Consider the following 16,581-nt stretch of genomic DNA (forward strand, 5'->3'; position numbering starts at 1 on the left):
ATGAGAGAGAGATCTATGGTCTCACTTTCGCAACCCGAATGAGATCCTTAATCTCACATCGTGAACTATAGTAAATAAGAGTGATATCCACAGTTTCACCTCCCAGAGATAACCATATAAATCTTTATCAAGACATGAAATCCGATGTATCATCTTCTGAAGATAAGCAGTAGCAATGTAACTTGTAAAACCTTTCACGCTCGTCACTTAATATGTCAATTACGACCTCACATTGTATTCATACTAGTCACGAGTCACTGTCAATAAGTACGCAATTGTATTAATGTATCTATAATACATCACACTAATTCACAAAGTAACATATAAAAATCAAATTATACGACGTAGTTTATGCATACTACACACACTAAAACAAGAAGTTAAGTTATATAGTAGATAAGTATCGAACTACCTGTTTGAAGAATCTCTACGAATTTGAGATCACTCTTAAGTTGAGGCAAACTCTATATCACTTTATCCGATTTTGGTCAAACTTTTTCATCTCCCTCTTCTTCTTCATAATGTCTAACCCTTCATATCTTTAAATTATTTGTTGTTTATAGTCAAGGCAAAAGCAAAAGTGTCTCCAAAAATTAGTGAAGTAAATCGTATAATAGAAATTTGATAAAATATAAATGATAATACATTAAATTAAATTTTTATTATAAAAGTGTTACAAATTGATTATTTGAACTCTTAAAGACAAGAAATTACTCTATTTCGATGCATTAGTATTATAAGCTTTAGCATTTGACTGATTATATGCGAGACTAATCATATAATTAATTGATTTTAATTAATTAAATATATAAATGGACTTTAATCCAAAGATGACTGATCATATATATTTTAATTATAATTTCTTACAAATCTTGTTTTGATACTTTTAGAATAAAAATCGGAGTTAGTATTATTAGTTATATTTTGATCAAATTTCAGTCCCATAAAGGTCGAATAATAAAGAAAAGATAACACATATATACTATGTGTTTTAGTGAAATGTCGAGTTTAATCTTTAGTTTTTTTAAAATGTCGAGTTCATACTCTCTGTTTAACTAAAATGACGAAATTATACTCTAAAATGGATAACAATGTCATAAATCTCCTTTTCATTGATATTAACTCTTGTATAAGAAAAACTGAATTAAATCCAAACCAATACCTTAACTTTCAAATTTCCAATTCTGAAATAAAAATAGCCTTAAATTGAAATTAAATAATAAAATTCATATATCTCAAGAGATGACTTCATTTTGTGTTCGAATTGCAACTCTGAATTTTAGATTCTCTGTTCAAATTTGTAATTTTGATGACTATCAACTGTCAATTTTGACCCATTTACCTCTTTATGTGTTCTTCACGATTAAAAGATTATTTTATCTTTTAGTTTTTAAATAAAATACATATGTAATGAGAATGAATAAAAATAATTGGTGTTTACATATAAATATAAAAGTCAATGTCAATAAAAAAATGAATAAATTTTAGTAAAAATAAGATTTATTATTATTTTCATAATATAAATTCGTCATTTTAGTAACAGAGAAAATATGAACTCGATATTTTTTAAAACCAAAAGTTAAACTCGTAGGCATGTTTGGTTATGCTCTTGAAAAGAGTTTTTGACTTTTCAAGAAGTGAAAATAGGAAACAAAACTAAAAAATGTGTTTGGTAAGGTGTTTTTGGAAAAAAAAATTTAAAATTTTTTGAATTTGTTTTGTAGAAAAGTAAAGAAAACTGAAAACAAATAAAAAAATGTTTTTGGAAAAAAAAAAAATTCTTCTCTTCTCTCCTCATTCTCCTCACCCGCGCGCAAGACTTGAAAAAATTAAAAAAAAAATCTGGCCATCTTCTTCAATCACCACCGAGCCTCACCATCGCCGCCAAATAGTTTTCATTTTTTAAAAAGGTGTACCATAGTTTTCATTTTTTCAAAAATAAAAATGAAAACTGTACCAAACAGTTTTTTCAGTTTTTTCAATTTCTCAAAAACAAAAATGAAAACTCTACCAAACAGCTTTTTGAAAACAACTGCAAAATAATTTTTCAATACAACTACAAAAATTAGAAAATAGAAAACAAAAACAACCCCGTAGTGTATATATATGTGTCATTTCGATTTTTCCAAATAAAAAAAGAGAAGAATGAGAAGTTGTCGGGTAGTGACGCAACCACTCACTTACGATGGGGTTCTCTTTGCCCTCCATTCATTACACTCCAATCCACCAACTCTCTCTCTGAACACAGACGCACGTATATAAGCAAAGCCAATCTCTGTCCAAGTCCGGAGATGCTCGTTTGGCCTCTCAGATTTCCCTTCTTCTGAGTTTCCACACCAAAGGATAACACGCTTCTTCTTGTTTCTCGGTCAGAAATCCTTTTCCCTTTCCTGTTTCTTTCATTTTCTTCCAATGTCTTTACTTTGTTGCTCCACTCTTGTTCTCAAAACAAATTTCTAGGCTTTTGGATTTCCGAGATCTATCTGATTCCGTTTCACTCACAAACCTGAAAAAGAGAGCTCGTTTTCGATTCTCTTACACTGCTATCTGTATTTAGATTCTCTGTAACTGAATCAAACATATTATTGTCCTCCAATGAAAAGCTATCGCCTTTTATACGATAAGCTCAACCGCTCGTAACAATGCAATTCCAGATGCGTGATGAATCGATTCTAAACTTTAGATATATGCTACTTTAGATGTATCTCTCAACTTTTCCCACCTTAAAATGATCGTATTTTCACAGAATATTTAGGATTTCTGAAATAAAATTTTCACTCTAAATAATACACGAATCTGAGATGAAATCAAGCCACCATTAATCTGAGATTGTATCAAATATATTGTTCTACTTTTATTCAATAAGCTCAACCGCTCTTAACAATGCAAAGTGAATTTCTGAATGATAGTTCTCACAGAGTATTTCTGAATTCTGAAATACAATCTTCACTTCCATATGTCCAGATAGAATATTACCGAGTTTAGAAAGAAAAAAAAAATGAGAGGAAGCCTGTGGCAGCTGGGGCAATCGATGACGAGGCGGGTGGGCGGGGCCCAGAAGAAGGCGGTGACGGGGCGCCGGGTGTTCTCGGCGGAGTCGGAGCTGAAGAAGACGGTGCTGCACGACTTCCACGTGGCGCACGGCGGGAAGATGGTCCCGTTCGCGGGGTGGAGCATGCCGATCCAGTACAAGGACTCGATCATGGACTCGACGGTGAACTGCCGGTCCCACGGCAGCCTGTTCGACGTGTCCCACATGTGCGGGCTCAGCCTCAAGGGCAAGGACACCGTGGCCTTCCTCGAGAGCCTCGTCATCGCCGACGTGGCCGCCCTGGCACCCGGGACCGGGACCCTCACCGTGTTCACCAACGACAGAGGCGGGGCCATCGACGACTCCGTCATCACCAAGGTCAGAGGGGACCACATTTACCTTGTCGTCAACGCCGGCTGCAGGGACAAGGACCTCGCTCACATCGAGTCCCACATGAACGCCTACAAGGCGAAAGGCAAGGACGTATCTTGGCACATCCACGACGAAAGGTCTCTCCTCGCTCTTCAGGTTTGTGTCTCCATGAAGATTATATATATATATATATATATATTTTTTTTTTGTTATATATTGCTTCTTAAGTGGAGCGGACCGGTTACTATTTAAGAAAAATAAAAAATAGGTCAGAATAAAACGGTCCGGTTTAAAATGGTTTGGTATGAAACGGTCTAAACCGGACTGGACCGTTTTAATCGGTTTAGTCTGGTCTGGTTTTTTTTTCTCTTATTTGGTCCGGTCCGGTTTAATTTTTTTGAAACCAAGTAGACCGGTCCGGTTAAGTTTTTAGACCGGACCGGGCCGTGCACGTCCCTACAAGTACTTGTATAGACAAGTTTGGAAACTTGAAAATTTTAGTGGGGACAGAAAAAGGCGGATATGAAAGAGCTTCTGTCTGTCAAGGGTTCGCGTTTGGAATTCATGGAAAGTTAGAGAGGAAAACTAAATAGGTTCCTTTTTTTTTCATTCTTGTTTGGATTTGGAGGCATTCAGAAAGTTTTAAAGAAAAAAGCAAGAAAGTTTAGGTGGAATAAGAACAAGTGTATGCGAGATACTGATAATGAAATCCTGCAGACGTGTGAATTCCCTTGGATTTAGATTATTGATTTCTCTCTCTCTCTCTCTCTGTCTCTCTCTCTCTCTCTCTCTCTCTCTCTCTCTCTCTCTGTTTTCCATTGGAAAGTGGATTCCGCAGTCCAGGTTTATGCTTCCTTGTGTTTGGAAGTCGTCGAAATTTTGAGAGGAGGAACAAATAGTTTTCTTGTTTCTTCTTATTCTTGTTTGAGGTGTTTAGAATATCAAAGGGAAAATGTGCCGAAAATTTAAGTTTCTTGGGTTTTTATTTCTCTGAAAATGTAAGCATTTTAGTTACACTTCTCATCATATTTAAATGCCAGGGAATTTTTTTGTTTCTTCTCTCTTGCATTTTCCAGATTCCGAAACAGAGCCTTAAGTTAATGCTTCTCGATTTATCAGAGACTATTCTCTGATCATTTTAGCATCGGAGATTGTCCCGATAACTCCTTGCGGTATTTTCTTTATTAAAAATTGCAGGGTCCCCTTGCTGCCCCGACTCTCCAACACTTGACGAAAGAGGATTTGAGCAAGATTTACTTTGGTGATTTCAAGGTGATCGATATCAATGGATCGACCTGCTTTCTCACGAGAACCGGGTAACTCAAACTCTCATTAATCACTCTCCGTAGAGATCCCATCCATCGTTTTGTTTTCTTCAAAGTTTTGCTTATTCGTCGGGCTTAATATTTAGGTACACCGGGGAAGACGGGTTCGAAATCTCGGTTCCGTCGGAGAACGCGGTGGAGCTCGCGAAAGCCATATTGGAGAAATCCGATAATAAGGTGAGACTGACTGGGCTTGGAGCCCGAGACAGCCTGAGGCTCGAAGCGGGGCTTTGTCTGTACGGGAACGACATGGAACAGCACATAACCCCGGTCGAGGCGGGCCTCTCGTGGGCCATAGGGAAGAGGAGACGGGCCGAGGGCGGGTTCCTCGGGGCCGAGGTGATCCTCAAGCAGCTTAAAGACGGGCCTTCGATCAGGCGCGTCGGATTGGTCTCCTCGGGCCCGCCCGCGAGAGGCCACAGCGAGATCCAGGACGACAAGGGCCAGAGCCTCGGCGAGGTCACCAGCGGAGGATTCAGCCCCTGCCTCAAGAAGAACATAGCCATGGGCTACGTCAAATCCGGGTCCCACAAGGCCGGGACCAAACTCAAGATTCTCGTCCGAGGAAAGCCTTACGACGGGGTCGTCACCAAAATGCCCTTCGTACCCACAAAATACTACAAGCCGACGTAGGTTCTAAGCGTCTTTTTCGTGTTGGATCATTTTCAATTGAAATGTTTTTTTTTCCCTTTTGTTGAAGAGGAGTTTGTGGCCTTGATTATACTTCACTGGTGAAAATTATCTTGTACTTAGAAGCTTCTATTGTATTGTTGCATTATAATATTGGAAGTTTCATCAACAACTTGTGGTAGTTGCCAAAAATAAAATGATTTGTCTCTGCTGTGTGTGGAAATACACCCAACTTATTGGAAGATGGAAAAAAAAATCGTTCTTGAAGTCAATATTTGAAATAATCCGAAAATGTTTGATTCAATATATATATAAAATGACTCGTTATATATTTCCGACTTGTCAACTGGCACAAATGGACCAAATTAAACGTGCTAAAGAATAACATAATTCATCTGCTTGACTATCAATTCTTAACCATAGCAAAATCCCAAATCGTTATAAATCAAGCAATAGTAACTGCAACATCTTTTTGGACTCATCTTCATCTGGTATATATATATATATATATATATATATATATATATATATATATATATATTTTTTTTTTTTTTTTTTTGCTCAGAATCTTCATGCTATAGCGATCAAACGTTCCACACACACACACACACATATATATATATATATATTAATATATATATATATATATATTAATATATATATATATATATATTAATATATATATATATATATTTACGAGACTCGTACCTTTGTACGTAGGTTGGTATTTATTTATAATATCCTACAATCTCATTCGTTGAAAATATCATATCGGTCAAAAATTCAAGTATAAGTCGTCACAGTTGCCTTGGTACACTTTTTAATACGAGTTAGAAGCAGACACAAATTAAAATTAAAATTTCATGCAAATTGTTGCAGAAAAATTCAAGGACACCGATTTTCACTGGTACAAGCAAGTGTGTGTGTATTGAGGTCAAACTACGGACTAGCTCTTCTTCGTCACACTTTTACCATTATTATCCAAGAAACGGTAAACAACAACCGTTACCAACTCTAAACCGCTAAAAACGCGTTCATACAGTTACTCGCAATCAGAATATAGCATTAGAAAAAAATTCTTCAGCACCATAAATGATGATGTTAGAAAAAACAATTATTACAATTTACAAGTCACGTTATATATATATATATATATATATATATATATATATATAACAAATTATTTTTTCACCTTAAACAATTATAAATCATAAAATTATAAAAATAATCAATTTAAACGTTTTACATTGTTAAATATCCAACGTTTGGTAAATCTTGGGTAAATAGTCGCTTTCAGACGTAAATCTTAGATAAATAGCCAGCGTTTAGTATATGAAAATGACTATTTACCTAAAATTTAGATCTGAAAGTGGTTATTTACCTTAAGATTTACTAAACGTTGACTATTTAACAATGTCAAACATTTAAATTGGCTATTTTCCTAATTGACCTTTTATAAATCAACTTCTTTGAATCCTTTTTTAGCATTTTAACTCCCCTAGTTTAGATTCTTGGCTTCGTCCTTGATCATAGCCATATTCTTATATAGTATACAACGACATTTTTCCCCTGAAAAAAAATGTGATATGAAAAAAAATATCTATTGTTATCTGTGTCAGTTCAGAGTTAGAGACACAAATTTAATAGATAAAAATTATTTTAAATTTTGTAAAAGGTGCCTAAGAAAAAATTATTTAATAGGGACATGGAAACATCTTCTAACAAATTTTTTACTCAAAATATAAAATTTACTGAAAATTAGAGATAAAAATTTTAATTTTCAAACTCAAGGAAGCACATGCCCCTTGATATCCTTACCTCACTCCGCCAATGGTGGCCAGTACACTGCAACAAATATTTTCGTAAAAAGAAGACATTTGTAGACATACGGTCAAATTACTTTTGGTTCCAAATAAACTTTTCTCAAATAGCCAAATATTATATATAATGAGTATTTATCTCCACTTACCATATATATATATATATATATATATATATATATATATATATATATATATATATATAAAATAGAAGAAACACCTCTACTCATAAAATATTGTTTTTTTTAGAAATGCTTTTTTTTTAAGAAAAAAATAAGAGATTGGATTCTAAATATAAATATTGTTCATTCGTATCGATTTTCTTTATCAGAAAAATAAAAATAACTTTAAAAAACTTTAAATATATTTTTTTCAAAACTAAATATTTATGGACATGTTTTTATATATTTTTTCTTCTAAACTAAAATATATTAATTATTCTGCAATAACGTAGATCATATTGCTTATTCTATACATAACTAACGAGGAATTTGTAAACTTGAATTACTATTATGCCCCTGACAAGTTTGATATAGTCTCTTACATTTATCACGTAAACAAGAGTTGCACGATTCATAATTCAGCCGGTCCAATAATAGTTGCACTTTCAAACTCACACTTATCTTTACTTCATTTTAAATATTCATATGTATATGTATATGTATATACGTATATATTTGTTTTCTTATAAAATCATCTTTATATCACATGCTAAAAACTGCTTCTATATCCCTCTCAAAATATATCTAACAAAAAAAAAATGAATATTACAATATCAAACTTGGCCTTCATTTGCCAACATGAAAATTCCATGCTTTTGATTTTTTTTTTTCTAGATTTTTATGGTTTGAATTAAATAATTTTTTAAGGAGAATAAAATCAAAGTTGACAATAAAAAAGCAGTCTATTGGGTTAGTAGTACTCTAACACGAATCCAAATCGTTTGTCATTTGATGTTCCTCTAATCAAAATAAGTTAATTATACTATTTTAATTTATTTTTAAATAAAATAAACTATTAATGAAATAAAATGATGACATGTATTAATTTGATTTGAGGGACAGCAATGGAGACACCAAAAGAGGACAGATGATCTAGATTAATCTAACACACAACATACATAGCTCAATACTCGCCATTCAGATTTTGTACTTAATTGTAATTCAGTATAGACTCAAATATACCTCAGTTAAGTAATGATGCTTAAGTTTACTTGATTTATCTTTATGATTTTATTTACTTTTGTTGTTTAACTAATCATTATCTAATGTTATTAATTTTTTTTTGTTGCATATTTCTTGAATGTGATTCTATTATTATCTCATATTATATCTTTTCAGAACTTCAAAGAGACCTCATGTATTACATATATGTAAATACTAATTAAGCATAAGTGAAAGCATGTATTACTTTTTGTAAGATGTGAAATCTCATTACATAATTATTGTCGAATACCATAATTATATTTTTGTACATATAGTTGGAAATCACATATAATCCGCGCAGTGGCGGATCCAGACTCCGGCGACGGGGGGGCGGCGGGGGGGCGGGGGGGCCAAAACTGAATTTTGGCTGGGAAAAAAAAAAAAAAAAAAAAAAATTTAAGCTTGAATTTTTTTTTTGGGGGGGGGGGCCCAGGCCTCTTGGGCCTACAAGGTAGGTCCGCCACTGAATCCGCGGCAACGTGCAGGTAAATTAACTCGTCAAGCGCACAAAATCCTCATTTTTTTGATAAATTTTTTAAAGTGTACGGAAAACAGGATAAAGAAATGAGAGAAATTGGCCTTCAATCCAAAACAAAGCAAGCAAGCGTTAACACCGTAAAGCTAGAGAAGGATAAAATTAAAATCAAATCTTGTCAAGAGAGTGTTGTAGACAATAATACCACCTCACGGATCTGATACCACCACCAGCAAAGACACCCGCCACCGCCACGCCCTCAATCTCAACCACCACTTCCGATGAACAATGCCACCATATCGCTGACCAACAAATTACGTTGTAGCGAGAGAGAATATGTGTGAATAATGAATATTTCATGTGCATGCAATTGCAAATGCAATCTCCATCGTCATCAGATTTTCCATAGAATAATGTTACCATGCATATATATTCTGAGCATTCTTCCAACAATATGTATATTAAAACATCAACAAACGAATAACGTCATATTACATAATGAATCTTATTATTCTTAACACACTATTATATATATATAATATATAGATTATATCATTTGTTGTCCATATTATGGACAACAAATGCTGATTATACTAAATAATATCAACACTTAATAACCCTCCACTATTATTCTAAAAAGCTAGCAAATTATGAACACTCTACCCAGTGCCCTATCTCGTCACGTACGTAATAATTTCTATACAGATTGTACAACTAAATTAATTTATGATACATGATCAAGTATCAAAAAAGCTTGCTAACGAACTCATCAATAGCAGTCCCTTTTTCCCTGGCATCAACAGACTTAGCGGCGATCTCCGCCATCTGAGGCAAGCTCCGGCCCAAACCCAAAGCCACCTCCATCAGAAACAACTCTCCGTCTTCTCTCTCCTCGCTGACGTCATTGCTCTCGATCGTCTCTTCCATGAGCCTCAACACTCCGGCGCAGTTTCTGTACATCTCGACGACCATCCCGATCTGACCGCCGTGCTGCACCGAGTTCACCGCGCACGCCACCGCCCCTCCAACCACCGCCGCCGCCGCCGCCCATTCCCCGATCCCGACGAACGGCGCACTCGCCGCCGCCGCCGCTCCCACCGCCGGCCCCAAAACCGCCAACGCCTTATTAACCCTCAGAACCAATCCTCCGAGCCTCTCGTACTCCGCTCCATCTTTGCTCCTCAAAACCCTAGCGATCTCAAGACACTCACCACCATCGGAGCAATCGGTGTTCTTCTCCTTCCTCGGCCACCACACGGCGGGCTTGAACCTCTCCGGAAACTTCTCGAGCATCGCGCCGCCGAGGAGCGGGAGCGGGAAGGCCCGGTCGAGGGCGAGAACCTCCTCCGCGGCTTTGGAAACATCGGCTTCCGTCGGAGAGCGAACAGCGAGGACGGTCTCGAGGCGGGACCGGAGTCGCCGGAAGAGCCTCGACGCGTTCCGCTGCTCCTCGGCGAGCTGCGAGGGCTGGATTTTCGCCATCACGGCGGAGATTCCGGCGGCGGCGGAGAAGAGGACGAAGGAAGAGAGGTTTAGGGTTAGGAGGGTCGAGAAGTGGCGGTGATGAGGCTCGGTGGCGGAGGATATGGCGGAGATCACGGCGGCGGAGAGAGTCATGGCGTTGACGGAGCCGAGGAGGAGCGCGTTCCAGTTGTCTCGCTGGCGGCCGATGTTTTCGTGTGTCTCCACTCGGTCGCAAACGGCTTCCAGAATCGCGTACATCTTTGCCGTTGAGAGCTCTAGTGTCGTTTTCTTTAAAACGACGCTGGGCTGCTCTATCATCGTCGCGAGCTTCTTCTTTTGCGTCGTCTGTGCGGCGGCGGAGCGAGATTTGGTGATCGGCCTGTTCGAGACGTCAATGGAAGCTTTGGCCATCATTGATCGCTTCGAAACAGAAGGAGAAGAAGTGAATACGAGGGACGATGTTTGTAAAGACGACATGTTATGTTGTGTTATAGTTTGTCTGATAATAATTGTAATGATTTGTTTTGATTGTTTGTATGGGATTGTATTGTATTTATAGTGCAACAATTACAACGGCAATGCGGAAGAAGTCCTATTTTGTAAATATATTGACTGCCCGGCTGAAAAGACTTGGCCAAACTGCTGACTGACCTACTCATAAATCTTGAAAAAATAAAAAAATAAAACATGCATAGAACAAAACAAGCAGACGCCACTTATAATTAACCATATTAATGTATGGGCATTAGATAAAAAAATCCGAAGAGTTATAACGTCTAATATTTTTCATAACGCTAAATAGAATTTATGAGTTTAAGGTTATCTGATGTTTAGACAGAAATAGTATAACTGCATTGTTTAGTCTTAATTTGACTTTGTCTAATAATGATTTGGCTTAAGCCATCGTATTTTTTTCTTTTAAAAAATTATACTTTAATCCGTTCAGATGGGGTGTGATTTTCGGCTTTCCGCTTACGCAACTGAAGTGTTTACTAGTTGTTACATACGAACGCTCTCATCAAGAACTGTTATTTATTTATCAAGGATTAATCGTATTAGGTGATCAATATTAAACAATATTTAGTTTGGAAAAAGAAAATGGAGATCAAAGATTGGTATTCTACTGATTTTATTCAGCCCTTGTATAATCGTTTCGTGCTAATTTAGTGAAAAAGCTAGATTGGGAAACATCATACGTATTACGTACGACGAATAAATTATTCATTTACTATAACTTGTGAGTTTAATAGTTTCATTTCATCTAAATTTTAAACGGTGACTCAGTTTCAAACATCCTTCGTAGGAGTACATTGTTTGGTGGTGGACGAATTGTTCTAGAGTTAAGTTGTCCCGACTTCAATTGAAATTTGGTAGTTTGTAAAATTTGTTAACCAACCAATATATTTAAAATTTCAGTTTTCAAGATTGATCCTTGGTATTATTATTTTCTCTGTGTAATTTGGTATGTTAATGAGGATGAGCACGACGAATCCTTTGTCAGTTGAATATATATATTTTTTTAATGTGCTTTGTCAGTTGAATATATGTGGTACAATTTGTACCTTACACATGGTCATCAAAGTAAATTTAATTCGAATATAAATAGTGTATATATAGTCTCTTGAAATTTTACGGTATATTATCTTATTTTAAAAAGAAAGTGACGTTCGATGATTCATAATAATTAATTGTTTTATTTAGTCTACGTTTGGTGTTCTTAAATTTGTGAAATTAATTTTTGATAATTTTTTTTTATATTTTTTACTAAATAATCATTTGAAACTTATAAATTTTTAAAATATTTAATCTACAATTGTGATAGTCGAGGGAAAATTCTGTCACCCTACAAATAAATATATAAACAAAAGTGAGGTAGATAAATTTATGCATGTTAAAAAATTTATAGACATTGCAATTTTGACTATGTTGTTGTTAACAATTGTTAACCATATTATCTATTAGTCAATTAGTTTTCAATGACTATTTTGTAATTCCCACTTTTTATCTTATTTCAGTGCGTTAGCGTTTCCAGTAGCTCAGACACCTTCGTGCGAGTAGAGTTTCATGTTGTTTAGTTTAAATAATGGAAAATGACGAAATTATACAATGAAATAGTCAACAGTGTCACGAATCTTGATTTCATTGAATTTTTATTGACTTTTCATTGACGTTGACTTTATTATTTATAAATAAACACACTACAAGAAATATGACATTTAGCTACGAAACTATCAGCGACGATTAAGTCGTCGCTAATATATCATCGCTAATCATACTTTTAGCGACGATAAGATCGTCGCTAAAATAGTATGAAAATTTGGTGTTAAAAATTCCAAAGTTTGGCGGCAAAGACATTTAGCGACGGTTATATCGTCGCTAATTATTTTTTGTCGTCGCTAAGTTCGCGGGAAACTATTTAGCGACGATACTATCGTCGCTATATTGTTATCATTTCATTTAGCGACGGTAATATTGTCGCTAATTATTTTTGAATTTTGACGAATTTTGAAGATGGAAAAATCCCTCCAATAATATTAAATAAAAAAGAATTAGCGACGATACTATCGTCGCGAAAGATTTATATAACCAATTCGCGATGAAAATATCGTCGCTAATTATTTTCGAATTTTGACGAAAGTTTAAGAGGGAAAAATCCCGACGGTAGCCAGACCTCCCACCGTGGTGGTCCGAGTCAGTCAGCTGATGAGCACATTATTCCGCCGAGCCTTGCAGAGTATCAGCGCCAGCAGAGCATTTCACGTCGAGGCGGAGGAAAAAAATGACGACGACCCAAAGGTCGCGGCTAGTCTTTTATTAGATATTTTGTGTATAGTAGATTATTATTTACATGTATTTTAACATATTTCTCGTTTATCGAAATCGTAACTGGATTATATATATAAGTTGATTTCGATAATATAATTTGGTTTTTATTTGATTTTTCATTTTAGAATTTTATAAATGAAAAAAAAACTTAATAATTAGCGACGACAAAGTCGTCGCTAATTCTTGTACTGAGTGAAGTTATTAGCGACGACTATTCCGTCGCTATATCGCGCGCGAAGTAGCGACGACTAAATCGTCGCTAATTATATTTTACAAAATTAAAAAAATGTCTTCGTTTATACTTTTCGAGACGACATTATCGTCGCTAATGTCGTTGGTAACTATGTAGCGACGATTATTTCGTCGCTAAATATAATTAGGCACGGACATTTAGCGACGATTTAAGGTGTTATTACCGACGAAAAAATCGTCGGTAATGACCCTATTTGTTTCAGCGACACCAATTATCTTTATTCATTCACGTCATATATGTAATTTATTTAAAAACTAAAAAATAAACAAAAGTCTCTTAATCGTGAAGAACACTGAAATATGCAAAGGGGTAAAAAGTGACGGTTGACAATCATCAAAATCACATATTCGAACAGAGAATTTAGGATACATAATTGCAATTTGAACACAGAATGAAGTCATCTCTTGGGAGATATGAATTTTATTATTTAATTTCAATTTAAGGCTATTTTTATTTCAAAATTGCGAACTTGAAAGTTAGGGTACTGGTTTGGATTTGATTTGGTTTTTCTTATATAAGAATTAATATCAATGAAAGGTAGATTTGTGACACGATTATCCATTTCAGGGTATATTTCGTCATTTTAGTTAAACATAGGGTATGAATTAGACATTTTTTAATATCAAAAGTTAAACTCGACTGTTCACTAAAACACATGGTATATATGTGTTATTTCCCTTTTAAATAAATATATATCTCTATTTTTTTTTCTTTTCAAAGCAAAAATTTTAATTCATAGTTTTATGTATCATTTAGTATAATTTTTTTATTAGCTCACCTAATAATCACATGCTATTATGGCAGAAATTAAAATTCAATCATATAGATAATAGTTGGAAAAAATCACCTGAAATAATGCAGAATATGATTTAATTCCTAACATTTTTATACATAACTATATCCAATAAGAAAAACCAAACAACCTACATAAAAAGTAAAACAAATAATCAACAAAAATAGTTTTAGCGTGAAAAACCTCAAAGACGAAAGTACAAAACAACACGATCAAAGTCATCTCCAACGCATTTAATTAACATCATCATCTAAATCAAGATGGCATAAAAGGGGAACAGTCTCATCAAATATCGGAATACACATCATTAGGTATCTAGAGAGCAAACCAGAAAGAGCAACTCCACTAGAAATGACGATCACAACGCAAATAATCTCCCCTCAAAATCTAAGCCAAAATGGATGGCATTTGATTGTTGAGCCTCTTGCAAATTTCCCGAAACCCTAACTTATATACATTTGATGTAATAAAATCCCACGAAGACTCTTGCTTGTAACTGCTGAATAATTAATAAAGAGTTGAAACTTTCATTCATTCTTCCTTGTTCGTTTGAAGCTTTATGATAAACCTTAGTCTTTAGTCCTTAAACAAAACTAACAACAAATGAAGAGTCAAATATAGATTTGCATGAACAAACTCTTCATAGTTTGCTTAAAAGCATATTCACAATCTAATGATCAAAGGGCTATTGATCTCAGTATGATTGTTAAGAGAACCTATGATGTTTGGTTATGAGACATAGAGAGTTGGAGACTCAGTTCTTCCTAGGTATCTTCTGAAGATAATGAATTGACAAGTGCACTTCTAGAGATAGTATAAGAACAAACCATTTAACCTCTTCTGTCTCAAAGTCACTATGTATGAACTGCATCATGCTTACCTCAATCTTGAAATGAGACATGTCATTTCATAGCTTACGTACTCTCATTTGAGAAAGTCAGAGTTCTAGATTCACTATGTGATATAGACAAGACCTATTGATGAAGTACTAAGTTATGAAGATGTCATAAACAACTTTGTGAAGATCTCATAGATGTGGAATTCATGTACAAGATTGCTGAAATGCAATGTATATCACCTCATGCTTTGTTTCTTGGAATGTGAATAAATGAACTGGTTAGTGTCCAAATTGAGTCGTGACTCTTCTGGATGAATCAATGTGGTTATTTGAATTTTTGAGTATTTTGCATTGGATAGTTGCGTATTTGGGTGGTTTTGAGTGTTAATTTGAGGACTTCGCATGGGTTAATTGGATAATTCACATTGGTTGTTTAAGGATTTCGCATTGGTTTTGGAGATTTCATGCATTGATTGCTCGGAGAATTTGCATTGGTTAATTTTGTATTAATTTTGTAGATTCATTTGGAGATTTAATAAATACTATCTCCCTCTACTTCGAGCTTCCGTTTGTTTGTAGTAGGTTTTTGGTGATTTTCCATTGGTTGTTTGGTTGCTTTTGGAGATTCACATCGGTTGTGTGTGAATCTCGCATTAGTTGTTTGATTGTTTTTGGGGATTCATATCGGTTGTCTGGAGATCTGGCATTGGTTTGGTTGGTTTTGGAGATTCAGGTTGGTTCTCTGAATATTTCGCATTGGTTTTGGAGATTTCCCAAATTGATTGCATGGAGATTTCGCATTGGTTTTGGAGATTCAGATTGGTTGTTTGGAGATTTCCCGCAAAGATTGTTTGGAGATTTCAAATTGATTTTGGAGAATTACATTTGGAGATTTCACAAAGACTCGCTCACTCTACTTCGCACTTCCGTTTGTTTTTCTTTTTGTTTGACAAACTCTCGATGCTTATCGTAGTAGCATCGTGAGTTTGCGGTGGATGTTAATATATATTATTATTATGATATTGTAATGATAGTTTAGTCTTTAACTCTTTATTATCTTACCTATTTATATACATCCTTGATGTATTATTGAACAAACACTTCACAATGAATCTATAATATTAAGCCTCTCTTTTTTGTTTCTGTCTCAATCTCATTCTTTTTTGTAAAGTTAACTACTTCATTCTCTTTTGCAAAATTATCATAGAGAAATCATAAAATAATAACGAAAAAAGAGGGTGACAATGAGAAAATAGATAATTGTACGAGTTCACCGTGTATAAATTTAGTAGATTTTGATTTTCAATCAAATCCAATTTTTCTAAGAACAATGAAATCTCACTTTTAGTTCAAATAAAAAAAAAGGAAAAAAATTTGAATGAAAAGAAGGAAAAGAAATGGATTCTAAACACATAAAGAAAAAAGGAAACAAAAATCATCCTAATCTCCCCACCAGACTTTCCATATTTTGTTTTCTCTACCAACCAACGCACGAGATTGATTTTTTTTTTTTTTATAGTTTATTGTATTATATAAAGAGGAGATTAAT

General features: G+C 34.8%; 1 protein-coding gene and 1 pseudogene across 1 annotated transcript; one reads left to right on the plus strand and one right to left on the minus strand.

Moving 5' to 3' along the window:
* Positions 1–2,210: 2,210 nt before the first annotated feature.
* Positions 2,211–5,603, plus strand: LOC149385269 (Glycine cleavage T-protein family). The gene is made up of 4 exons (XM_089626076.1): positions 2,211–2,368; positions 2,965–3,559; positions 4,601–4,719; positions 4,815–5,603. Exons 2-4 carry the CDS (start codon positions 2,999–3,001, stop codon positions 5,359–5,361), a joined length of 1,227 nt encoding a protein of 408 aa, XP_089482202.1. The 5' UTR covers positions 2,211–2,368; positions 2,965–2,998; the 3' UTR covers positions 5,362–5,603.
* A 3,999-nt stretch (positions 5,604–9,602) lies between these two features.
* Positions 9,603–10,799, minus strand: LOC149385270 (putative F-box protein At4g22030 pseudogene; annotated as a pseudogene).
* Between the last annotated feature and the right edge of the window lie 5,782 nt (positions 10,800–16,581).

Source organism: Urtica dioica, chromosome 9 (assembly GCF_054948205.1).
Source record: "Urtica dioica subsp. dioica isolate 48M chromosome 9, U.dioica_male_clone48M_v1_H2, whole genome shotgun sequence".
NCBI lineage: Eukaryota > Viridiplantae > Streptophyta > Magnoliopsida > Rosales > Urticaceae > Urtica > Urtica dioica.

Bases quoted from the DNA above. Each gene is read 5' to 3' on its own strand.
- LOC149385269 (XM_089626076.1), top strand. From the start codon at position 2,999: ATGAGAGGAAGCCTGTGGCAGCTGGGGCAATCGATGACGAGGCGGGTG. The intron at 3,560-4,600 runs GTTTGTGTCTCC...TAAAAATTGCAG, and splicing joins GGTCTCTCCTCGCTCTTCAG to GGTCCCCTTGCTGCCCCGAC. The intron at 4,720-4,814 runs GTAACTCAAACT...CTTAATATTTAG, and splicing joins TGCTTTCTCACGAGAACCGG to GTACACCGGGGAAGACGGGT.